Source organism: Lynx canadensis, chromosome B1 (assembly GCF_007474595.2).
Source record: "Lynx canadensis isolate LIC74 chromosome B1, mLynCan4.pri.v2, whole genome shotgun sequence".
Classification (NCBI taxonomy): domain Eukaryota; kingdom Metazoa; phylum Chordata; class Mammalia; order Carnivora; family Felidae; genus Lynx; species Lynx canadensis.
Window position 1 is genome coordinate 32,429,881 of NC_044306.2, and position 12,824 is coordinate 32,442,704.

At 42.8% G+C, this 12,824-nt stretch overlaps 1 protein-coding gene across 11 annotated transcripts in view; it reads right to left on the reverse strand.

Annotated features, from left to right (window-relative positions):
* DOCK5 (dedicator of cytokinesis 5) overlaps positions 1–12,824 on the reverse strand; it is a 221,998-nt gene that overhangs the window by 132,193 nt on the left and 76,981 nt on the right. For 6 of the 11 annotated variants that reach the window (XM_030312351.1, XM_030312349.1, XM_030312352.2 and 3 more), the window contains exons 3-4: positions 6,937–6,977; positions 1,937–1,992 (exon numbers count right to left, since the gene is read on the reverse strand). The exons of 4 other annotated variants lie outside the window; for them this stretch is intronic. In XM_030312351.1, the coding sequence (XP_030168211.1) occupies positions 1,937–1,992; positions 6,937–6,977 (97 nt within the window). The remainder of the gene's footprint in view (positions 1–1,936; positions 1,993–6,936; positions 6,978–12,824) is intronic. One more of the 11 variants, XM_030312353.2, reaches the window with a different exon arrangement.

Genomic DNA, 12,824 nt, shown 5'->3' on the forward strand with positions numbered 1-12,824 from the left:
CACAGGGGTCGTGGGGCTTGTAACCTCAACCAGGACCTGCTGCTAGGGACCGAGGCAGTGCTCTCTTATGAAGTGATGCTCAGGATTCTTATCTGCTGCCTCGCTGCACTGAAAACGCATACAAACCAAACTCCTCACCCGCTCACAGGAGACTTACAACAAAGCGGGCCCGATATCTATTCACATCAATCCTCTGCTATTTTTATGATGAGCAAAAGGAGAAAAGGAGAGTAAGGGCAAGCGAACAAATGGCAAATAGTGGTAGGATTGCCAGACTTAATTAAGACTACAAGACGCCCGGTTAAGTTTGGATTTCAGACAGATTAAAATAATCCATAATCTATAATCTGCATTATATTACATATGTAATATATATGACATAATATATAAAACATATAATTATATAATTAAAATTATAGTATTTACTATATATAAATTATGTAATATATATTATATATAATTATAATAAGTATATCACCTATAGTATATATTATAATTATGTTTTCTATATTATTATATATTGATATTTATTAATATTAATATATTATATATCATGTTATATTATATAATATACCATATATTATATTATATATGTTGTATATACAATTATATTATATCATATATAATATATGTATTATATGTGATATATGTGTATATTTGTATATGTATATGTGTATACGTATATACAATTATTGTATATGTATATGTGTATACGTATATACAATTATTGTACATAATTGTATATACAATTATATAATATATATCATATATATGATTATATAATATCATATTATATAATTGTATATACAACATATATAACATATATAATATATGATATATAATATGTATAATATAATCTAAAATAATTTTTTTAGTACAAGTATGACTCATGAAATACCTGGGTCATATTTACTGTAAACAAGTACTTGCTGTTATCTGATTTTCACCTGGGCACCCTGCATTTTTACCTGTCAGCCCTAGTTAATGGGATCATGCCTCCCTGCGTGCCCTTTCGCCAGCTTGACAATGGAGGCTTCCCCACGGATGGCCCACTGGAAGGAAGCTTCTCCGGAAGGGCAGGACGCCTGGTTTTCAGCCTTGGTTCTGCTACTGAAAAGTAGCCGTGTGAACTGGGGCATGTCTCCACCTCTCGTCTATAAAACACGGATGCAGAACTGACGACCGAGACTGTCCTTTGATGCCTTGAGCCTGCGTGACTCTGATCCGTTCCACTCTCTATGAGCCCTGGGATGCCAGGCTCTCCTTCCCTCCTTAACTCTCCGGCCCCTGGGCTCACCAACCACACAGTGTCTCTCTCTTCCACTTCAGGCCGAGCGTCTTACTCCTCTTAGTGGCCACAGAGGAAGTACTTTCCAGGACACACGGCAGGGTGGATGAAGAATAAGAACATCCAAAACTTGATGGATATTATCTGCAGGCCACGTTCAGACACATTGTTTCATAATTTTACATTAAGCTCAACCAACGTAGGGCCAGATTTATCGCCCCCAATCTGCACTGGAAAAGTCCAAGGTGCAGTGAGGCTACCTGACTTGTCTAAGCTTTAGTGCTGGTTACTGTAGGGATGCAGCTTGCCCATCTCTGTCCCAAGGGTGACAAACTGGGGGCTCTCAGATCTTACCCGCAAAAGAGTGCCAAAGCTTCACGTATGTGCACACATGAGCACGCAAACACTCAGTGAGCAGACAGCACAAAAGGAAGGTAAGGGCCCTTCGATCATTCATTGCCCGTCTTTAGGATTCTAGGGAAGGATGCCAGGGAGGGACAATTGTAACAGAAAGAACCACGTCAGGAAAAGGTTTTTATTCACTTCCCTCTCATATGAGAAGAGAGAAATCCTGCACAAAAGAAACTCTTTAATGATAATTTGACATCTTCACCAACTTCTAGGAGCCTTCCTGGAATTGGAACTTACCCTCGGTCTTCCACGGTTGCCTCCTTCAAATGGATATACGTTTCAGGGAAAATCCCCTACAGAGAGAAGAACTCTGGTTATGCGGCTATACGAATCTCAGCGTAAAGAGCACAGAGGGCATCAGGAATGAATGAGGAAGAAACAGGATGCCTGGACAGTGGCTAGAGTTTGCGGCCAGGCTTGCGGGAGGCCAACCATCCTGACTGGCACCTAAACGAAAGCATGGCTGAAAAGACAGAAATTAAGAGCTGGGTTCCCAGAGCCTAGGAGAGATGCTTCCCCAGTGGACAGGCAAACATGTCCGGGTCAGCTCAGGGCCGCAGTAATGTCAAGGACTTTCACAGTGAGATCCTACAACCCTCCAGATCGTACCATGAAATGCTTCCCTTTAAATGGTTTCACATAATTAGTGACATGGAGGGCTATGTACTTAGTGGCCCATAAAATTACAGTGATTTTCTAAAACAATCCCTGTCAGCACTTTTACTTAAACCAAATGTGCCCCAAATCAATTAGTTCTAATTATCCAGTCTCAAATGGCTCTCCATTCTATATTCCTAAGAGGCGATTCTCCATCGCTATTGTGACATTGCCCATGGGAGAACCAAGGCCCAGACGGACCCAAGAGAAAGACTGGAAACCAATCAGTAGAAACTGAAGAAGCGAAGATCAGATCTAACCACCAGAAAGCAGGTCATGGATCTGAGTTTTCCTAAATGCCAACGGCTTCTATTGTTTAACTGGGTGATACATTCATCAAGAAATGGAGAAACTGCCATCTGGAAAAGGCATTGCTGCTCTTTGTTTTAAGGGCAGTGTGCACGCCAGACCAGTAGAAGTCGGAAAAGAGCTCATTTAATGGGCACCACTGGCCCAACTGCTCCCAGCCCAGCACCTGCAAAGGTCAGTGCGACCCTGTAGACGTTCTGTGTCGGGAGTGGCTGACCGCAAAGGTGGGAGAGGAATATCCTCCTACCTGGGGGACCGGGTCAAAGACGTGTATGTACCCAGCGATCCTTAATGCATTCAGTGACCGACCACTGGGGTCAGTGTGGTGTCCGGTTTCGTGTGCTATGTTTGCCTGAATAATACTCTTCTTTCTCCATTTTAGCCCTTTGTCAACAAAACAGGAAACAGCAAGAAAATCTGAGATGGAGCTGTTCCCACAAGTGGTGATGGCAGGAGAGATCCTGCCACTGCTTGAGTCAAAGGCAAAATGGCCATCCTTTCCTGCCAGGCAGGAAGAACCCCAAAACAAGTACATTACCTTCCCCACCATAGGGTGTCTAAGTAAGGAAGTACCACGCCAGTCTGTTACTGAGCAGCCCCAGAACACACACAGGAGCAAGGGGACGCTGACCTCTTTCATTACAGAGGAAGGACTCAAAGTCATGTTGGGAAACCGATCAAATGGTTAAAAACAAACAAAAACGGGAAGTGGGAAGTTAGTAAGTGATGAATCACTTAAAGCAATAGTTACGTGGAGCCATATTTGTAGGTTAAAATGCGATGTAACACTGCTAATCCCAAGGAATATCCACACAGCAGATTTTTCTCATCAAGGAGGATAACGGACCAGCTAAAATTTTTGGGCGTTCGTAATCTGATGACTGGTCTCCTCCTAATAACTGGGAGAAGTCCAAATCAAAGTCAGAAGCACGTGAAATAAAAACAGTGACTTATTTTGTAACATCTAAGCAGACTACCAGCAGATGACTTATGCTAAATTTACAGACCTGACGGTTTTCCTGTTAACAGAATATTTGTTTCGTTGCATTACCACTCTGTTCTCTGTAGGCATCCTCCTTCCATGAGAGCATACGCCCACCTATGGCCATGTAATTGCTCTGGTAAATCTGAGCCTTGTAGAACTTTTCCTATGCCCATCTGATACACAGAAAGGCAGGATGGGGTCCCTATGCGGCTCAGTCAGCTAAGCGTCCGACTCTTGATTTCAGCTCAAGTTATGATCTCACGGTTCATGAGCTTGAGCCCCGCATTGGGCTCCTCGCTGAGAGCTCGGAGCCTTCTTGGGATTCCTTCTCTCCCTTTCTTTCCCTCCCCACTTTCTCTCTCTCTCTCTCTCTCTCTCTCTCTCTCAAAATAAATAAACTAAAAAAAAAAAAAGGCAGGATAAACTTGGGGGATAGGTTACTGATTTAAAGCCTATCTCATTTTTGGCTTTCCTTTCTCAATGCAACTTAACTCACTTTAGTAAAAAAATGAACTAATGACTTTCTAGATATTGCCCTTATCCACACTTCCACAATCATGCCGGGATCAATAATCAGTTTCTGCAAAGCTCTTGGCTTCTTCAATTTGTAAAACCACAAGCTCATTTTATCACTGCTCTAAATGGCTAGGTTGGCTGATAAATGACACCCAAAATTTCCATTAAAATAATAGGCCTTTCAAAGAGTTCCTCCCCCAAAGACCCTCAAAGGCAGGAAAACAGCATTACAAGGGCGTTTCAAATAGGCTGGATCTCTTAATGAAAGGGAGTCAGAAGCTCAACATAATTCATGATGACTATCTGAATTCCCTAGATTCTTCCTGGAGTTCTCCACCAAGAAGATACTTCAACTTAAAAATCAACAAGTAAATGCCAGGTCCTTGTTTGTCCTCCCATTTCATTGAAATGCAACGTTGAATTATCACCGACTTAAAGGAAGCTCTTCCTGAAATCATTCTTCATAAGGCTGAGATTTAAAGTTTAAGGATTTTAAGAAAATGAAGACAAAAAAAAAATTGAAAAACACACCCGGAACTTGTCATTTAGATCCTAGCAAAGCACTCCATTCACTCTTCAAAGACGACAAGGGCACTAGTTAAGACGATTTTGATCTATTAGGACATCACAGGATGCCTTAGAAACCGCGGTCGTCTATGCGCAAAAAGGATCCTCACATTCTGTAACTCTCTGAAAGGGAAGAGTGTGGTCTGGGAGCTTGTTTCAACATGATTCACAATCACCAGTTAAAAATCAAGAATTGTGTTTGTTCTTTAAGTTCATATGACCTTATCTGAGAATGGGTTTTGGCTCATTGTTTTTAAGTTAGCATTTTTTTTTTTAAAGATTGGGGGTTAAGTGGCATAAGTATTCTTGCTCTTTAATAAACTCAGAACTTCAAAACTGTTAACTCCAATCATGTTTTGAAATAACTATCGTTTGGGGCGCCTGGGTGGCTTGGTCGGTTCAGCGTCTGACTTCGGCTCAGGTCATGATCTCACGGTCTGTGAGTTCGAGCCCCGCGTCGGGCTCTGTGCTGACAGCTCAGAGCCCGGAGCCTGTTTCAGATTCTGCGTCTCCCTCTCTCTATGCTCCTCCCCTGTTCATGCTCTGTCTCTCTCTGTCTCAAAAACCAATGAACGTTAAAAAAAAAAAATTAAAAAAAAAAAAAAAGAAATAACTATCGTTTCTCTAATTGTGAATAAAATAAACACTGATAGGGCTGACCCCATACCAAGCGGCAGGAGTGTCTATAAACCGAGTACAAAGATCCTAAAAGGACGGAAGGTCTTGGATTTAGTCTTATCATGCTTTCATTCGCACAAGAACATCCCTGTCGTACATCCCTATTTGAAGGTCTGGAGAACTTAAAGCCAGCAAGCGATTAAATGAAAATAGTTAAGCTGGAAATGAAAACATGTGGCACAAGAATCAAACTATGGGCAGAAAAATTCAGCATCAGGATTGGGGCGGGATAAAAAGAACCAAAATTGTGGGAGTTGATACTCGTGTTATGAGCAAATACTCCTTTATTTTGGAAGATGATGAAACTGTCAAAGTTAACAAAATGCGTGTGTGTGTGTGCGTGTGTATGTGAAAATACTGCGTATGACTTAAAAGCCAAATATACAAACAGCCTGACCAAAACAGTGGTTTCTAATGCCCTACACTTCGTAGAAAGGGGCTTCTCTACGCGCTGAGCTCTCTTGAGAGTCATGTGCCCAGATTACTTGTATCTCATGCTGTGTTTGAAAAATAAGAACTGTGGGTTTTGGGTTGTTGTTGTTTTGTTTTGTTTTGTTTTGTTCACTTCAATGATAAAATCTGAAATGTTTCTCTTACCCCTTTCCTAATGAGCTCTTTTGCATGTGGACTAACTGGGAAATACTATGGCCCTATCAACTCTGCTCTTTGAAAACGAAGTGCTGACTCCATATGCTCCAGAGGGTGCTGCGTCAAAGGAAAAGCACTGACCAGACCTAAAATTAACTGAGGGGGGTATTAACATAACTAATAGATTTTCTGTAGCTTGCTGATGAGTAGTTTTGGCACTGGGTACAGGAACCTGCTAGGGTCAGTATTTTTCAAACTCTCTGCCCATGATGAGATACATTCTCATGGCAACCCGGTACTTAACTATACATAAAATATAATTTAAAATACAGAAAATACATAAACGTATGAGCCGCAAACAAAAGTTGCATGAAACAGGATTTGTCACAGTGTTCCATTTTCTTTTCTACTTTTCAGAGTTTTGGTTCTTGGAAAATGATGGTTAATAACCCACTAAGTTGATTTCATGACGTATTACTGGGGTTGGGAGGTTCCCGGTTTCGAAACAACGACGCTGGCTTATCCATTTTGTGATAAAGGATAGAATCAAGCAGAAATGGGGGGACGCTTTAGTTCTGGGATGTAAGCATTGGAGCCCAAGGATTAAGAAAAAGCACGGGTCCCCCTGAAAGAGACAGCCAACAATAACAATGTCACTGTATCACCACCCTTTTTAGCTTGAGGGACAGAAAGCAAAATGCCCGACACAGTGTGTGAATTCACCTCTGGCCTCTATCCTTGAGGTGGCAGGAAGGAATACGGCCGATGGGACTTGTGCCATTTTACCTAAACATTGAGGTCAGAGAATGTGTTTTCAGGTCTAAAGAAGAACCATCACAGAGAACACAAACGAGGTCTAGAGACAGCAATGAGCAGAAAATGAGTAACACAAAACTAGCAGACAGATTCAAATTAAAAATGGAATGATAAACCATACCTTTTTCGATTTATTTTGGAGGGTATATCCTCTGTACCAACCTGTCAGGGCATAAGAAAACAGTCTTTTATGTTATCTGAGATAATATAAAGATATCAGCAATATACATCCTCCTATTCTATCAGAACATTGGCCTGGAATCCAGGGGGCAATTAGCAGACTATTTAGAAAATGTGCAGTTTGGGTTTATTACACGGTCAAAATTTAGATCTATATGAGAGCTTTATTTTCTCCATAGGTAAAGGATTTAGAATTCAAATAGAATCATGACTCATCTCTGCTCCTTTAGAGAAAGGATAGAACAACAACAACAAAACAAGACGGAGGGCAGGTCAACCTCATAATATCTTAATACCTTAGTCATTCATTGTTTTTGCATGAATGAATAAGACTTTCATTGATATGTATAAATTCAAAAGTCACCCTACACTACTAAATAAAGTAAATACTTTAATCATTTATATAGTCTTTCTCTTATCTAAATTCTCAGGTGAAGAACCACTATTCTACAACAATTAAAAAAAAATTTGTTTTAATGTTTATTCATTTATGAGACAGAGAGAGACAGAGCATGAGTGGGGGAGGGGCTGAGAGAGAGGGAGACACAGAATCCAAAGCAGGCTCCAGGCTCCGAGCCATCAGCCCAGAGCCCGACGCGGGGCTCGAACTCACGGACCCTGAGATCATGACCTGAGCCGAAGTCGGACGCTCAACTGACTGAGCCGCCCAGGCGCCCCTCTACAACAATTTTAAATGGCAATAGCACATCTCACATACACAAACATTTGCACCTAAAAAAGTTGAAACGAACAAATAGTAAAACAATGTTTTAAACAATTCTTGGCAATGCTATATACACCCCCAACAATAGAAAAAAACAATTGTTTGCTTGATGAGGCTTTGAATAAAGGCTTTCACTTCTTTATACAAATTTCAATAAATACACATACCCCAATGGATGCTTCTCTACCCTCTATCTGGCAGAGGGAATACACAATTTAATCTGTCCATCAACAGATAACTTACATTAAATATTTATTGGACACCTACTAGAGGTAATTTACTGTAATGATTTTCCTCATTCCCCACGTCCATCAGGCATCAAGCTGGTCATCTTGCCTAAGTAACCCCGGCCGTAAGTGGAATATGTGTGTAAAGCAGCCATATACATACAGTGAGTAGATGCAAACCGTACTTAAAGCTTCAGGCATCTGCCAACAGGGTTCTAGAACCCTCTTGTAATTTGTTCCATGCGAAATCGCCCAGAAAACAGACGCACAATCTGTTCCAGGTGTATTGCAAGAAGAAAGCTGAATTTGAGCACGGGGTTAACAACGTTTTCACAAGTTTCTAAGCTGTCAGCATTCAAACCTTTAAAGGATTCGGCTATACTTTTTTTACGGGAAAGAATAGGGTCCTATGTTGTGAAAGCGTTCCAGGTTCGTATCAGGGCCCAAGGTTGGGAAAAAGATATTTGAACAGGAAACCCTGCTCCCAAGTTAGGATGCCAAAGGGCACAAGAGAGCCAGCTGCTAGAACACCAAGCCAGACATCACTGGCTGGTTTTTTCTGCCACGGGACAATGCCTTCGCCTCAATCGATGGCTTCAGCCTCATCCTGGCGTGGGGGAGGGGCAGGCAAGCTGAGAAACAATAGTCTCTTCCAAGCACTTTTCGTCGCCCTGTGTCCTACCAAACCGAGATGGAACCGTTTGGACTTTGCTCCACTGTCAGAGAGGAATTTCTCTGTACTTCTGTAAACAGTATTTTTGTGCAGCCGTTCATCACAGAATTATGCTTTCTAAACCCGTCATTTCGGAAAGCTTTTTTTTTTTTTTTTTAAACCTCCTAAATCTTCTCTAGAATTGTGGTTTGCGTCCAGCCCCCAACTAGAGGCACGAAATTATCACACTGGATTTGTAGCACGTTCATTTTGCTTGGTGTTAGGCGGCGGCACAGTACCCTCTCTCTGCAGTTTTCGTGTCACTGTCAGGACTCCGTAAGTTCACCTGCTAATACCTGCAAGGGATATAAATAAGCAAGAACACCGTTTTCCAACTGATCCCAATATTTAAGACAAGAGAAGCATAGGTAAATATGGTATGCTTTTAGGCTTCCAAATGCATCGCAATGCAAAGAGACAGCGAAGGCTACATCAAACGAGCAGCTGTGATTCAGGAGTAAACTGGTGAGAATCTTGGATGCTTTTTAAAATTACTTTTTAAAAAAAAAATTACTTTTTTTTTTGACGTTTATTTATTATTGAGAGATAGAGAGACACAGAGCATGAGCAGGGGAGGGGTAGAGAAAGGGGGGAGACACAGAACCCGAAGCAGGCTCCAGGCTCCGAGCTGTCAGCACAGAGCCAGAAGCGGGGCTCGAACCCACGAACCGCGAGGACATAACCTGAGCTGAAGTTGGTCGCCTAACCAACGGAGCCACCCAGGCGCCCCTAAAATTCGGACATTATTGGGGCACCTGGGTGGCTCATTCAGTTCAGCGTCTGACTTCAGCTCAGGTCATGATCTCGCGGTTTGTGAGTTCAAGCCCCGCATCGGGCTCTGTGTTGACAGCTCGGAGCCTGGAGCCTGCTTCGGTTTCTATGCCTCCCTCCCTCTCTCTCCCTCTGGCCTTCCCCCACTTGCACTCACTCACTCTCTCTTTCTCTCTCAAAAATAAACATTAAAATTTTTTTAAAAATTAGTACATTATTAAAATGGAGAGAATGTTGAGGATGGTGAGGCCAGAGAGCTAGTCTTACCTATACGTAGGTGAAATGTCAGTCTCAAACAGTGAGTGTGCAAGCCTGTGAATACACAGAACAGATTGGTGGTTGCCTGGACGCAGCGGGTGGAGGTGAGGGCGAAATGCGTGAAGCGAGTTGAAAGGTACAAACTTCTAGTTATAAAATAATGAAGTCACGGGGATGTCATGTGCAGCAGGGCAACCATCGTTAATAATACTGTGTTGAGTATTTGAAACTTGCTGAGAGAGTAAGTCTTAAAACTTCTCATCACAAGGGAAAAGGGTTTCGCAACTACTATGCTCATGGATGTTAACAACACTTACTGTGATGAACAGTTTGCAATAAACACAGATATGGAATTGTTATGTTGTACACCTGGAAAAAAATGTTGTGCTTCAATCACACCTCAAGAAAACAAAAGCAGGGCGGGGGGGGGGGGCGGGGAAGAGCTTCTGACAACCATGGTGAACATCAAAAGCGATTCCAGGCAAAGGGTGGTTCTTCCATTCGGGCACCCAGTCATTTCTGTTTTCCTGGGACTGCCCCAATCCAGGATAAAAATCCGTCCCCTCCGAAACGAACATGCCTGAGAGTTCCTAATTCCACGGGCAAAGTTGCTTCTTTTATCCCGTAGATGTATACATCATCTACGCTGATACAAAAAATAAAAATACAGAAATACGATGACCTCATATAATGGCAGTACTGAGAAGCGTTCAAGGAGAGGAACATGGCGGGATGACTAGTAACATGGTACATTACTTTAGATAAGGTGATCAAGCTTTCCTTGAGAGAATCGGAATGGAATCAGTCATAAAATAGGAGAAGACAATTAGAAGGTAGTCCGAGGGAGGCATGATTCTCAACCCTGGCTGCCCATTAGATTTACCAGAGACATTTTTTAAATGCCGATGGCTGAGCCACATCCCAAATATTCTGATTTAGTTGAATGCAGGTGGGACCCAAGCCGAGCGCTTCTAAAAAGATCCTCGGGTGATGCTGATGTGCAGCCAGGATCGATCGTCAGGGCTATCACGCGCCATGGAGGAACTTCGTTTGTTTTCTAAGCACAGTGGGAAGCCATCGGAAGGTTCTAAATGACATCATCATGCCTTATGCTTTTAAAACATTATGCTGGGGGCGCCTGGGTGGCTCAGTCGGTTAAGCGTCCGACTTCAGCTCAGGTCACGATCTCGCGGTCCGTGAGTTCGAGCCCCGCGTCGGGCTCTGGGCTGATGGCTCGGAGCCTGGCGCCTGTTTCCGATTCTGTGTCTTGCTCCCTCTGCCCCTCCCCCGTTCATGCTCTGTCTCTCTCTGTCCCAAAAATAAATAAACGTTAAAAAAAAAAAAAGTAAAAATAAATAAATAAATAAATAAAACATTATGCTGGCTCTTACATAAGAATGGACTGTGGGAGGTGAGACACAGTGGAAAGAGGAACATCAGGGAGGAGGCTAGTAGGTAAAGTGAAAATGGGGAGAGATGAAAAGATGCTGGACCCACTTTGAATCAACAGGCGTTGCTCATGATTTCGCTGAGATCAGCCATGACCCAAGGGATGAAGGGCAAATATTCAAGGGCATTCAAGTGCTGGGTTTAAGCAACGGAGTGGCTACAATTAATTCTTCGGGATAGGGAGACTGAAAGGAGGAAAGCACTGGGGAATGGGAGGCAGATTCAGGACACGTATCTTGGCCCTTCTGCTTCCCTTCCTGAACATGTAGACCCTGAGCCATTTCGTAGGACAGGGCAATTTAGGCATTTGCAAGGGGGGTGGGGGAGGCCATCCACACAGGGACCAGACTGGCAGGGCATGTCAGAGCCCAGGCAGAACAAAGTACGCATCCATGGGGACTAGGGGATCTGCAAGAAGGTGAAGAGAAGGGCATCCATGCCCAGGCCGTGGGGATGGGGAATGGTGAAATGATACGAGTTATCAGAGAGAGGATAGGCTGAGGAGAATGTCTGTGCGGGAGAAGGTGTGGTAATCGAGACAGATTATTTCCATACTGCGGAACTGATGAAATCGGTAACTATAATAATTTACTGGAAGCCAGGTTTCTTACTCTGGAAGGGAGTTACAAGAAAGGGAAAAAACCAGAATGAACTCTGAGATGCCGCACTGGAACTGAAGGTGCCCATGTGTACGCGTGCCTTCAAAAACAGGCAGAGAGGTCAAAATCAATGGCCGTGTTAACCTATATTTATACACTCACGCCCGTTATCCCTAGCTCTGCTGATACCTACTAGCTTCTTACTTTTCTAACCCTGATACAGATGATCGCGAGCTCAGAAAAGAAGCTACGGAGCTGGACTGGAGACCAACCAGTCCTGGATGAAGCAGGAAGGCAGAAGATTCCATGACGAGCAAATCCAGGAAAATGAGTGGAGCTGCAGAATCATCTCGTTTGTCTGAACATACGAGGAGGAGCTAAATACTTCTGTCAGGAAGTCTGGATCTGAAAAAGAAGCAGGTCCACAGAGCACCACGTAAAGAAGACACCTCTAGAGAAACATTATTCAAGACGGGAAATGCAATCAAAGGACATTCCACAGCATCTGCTGTTTCTCCTACATGGACCCAATCATCTAGATAATAATTTTTTAAAAGAAATTATGTTGCATTTATACTGGGAGATCTCTCTTCGGCACAGACAGGTATATGTGTGGTTGGTGGGGAGTGTAAGAGAGTTAAATCCTTATCTTCCGTAAGAAGCAGTTACGAAACAAAAATGCAAATGGAAATATCAAGTAACAGAAGCACGGTTCTTTGGAAATGAAAAAGCATATATACTACAAAAACTGGCCGAAAGAGTTGAAAGCGGAACCAGAAACCAAGAGGAGGTGTGACGGGACTGCTGTTTATCATTATAAACTTGCTAGAAACGGCCTGGCCTTTAAAATTATATGCATTTCTGACAAGGATAAAATTGAAAATTAAGGGTAAAAAGTAAAGCTGATAAGCCCTGGTCAGCCAGGACTAGGCAAAGGCAAAATTATAGGGAAAGAAAATAGAACAAGGCTGAGGGTGGCGTTGATACAGAGGGACGCTGGCGAATTTGGGGGGACGGGGGGAGGGGGTGCAGATAGGACTGTTCTGTATCTTACGGCGGCATTTCCCGAGTGCATGCATTTGTCAAAAT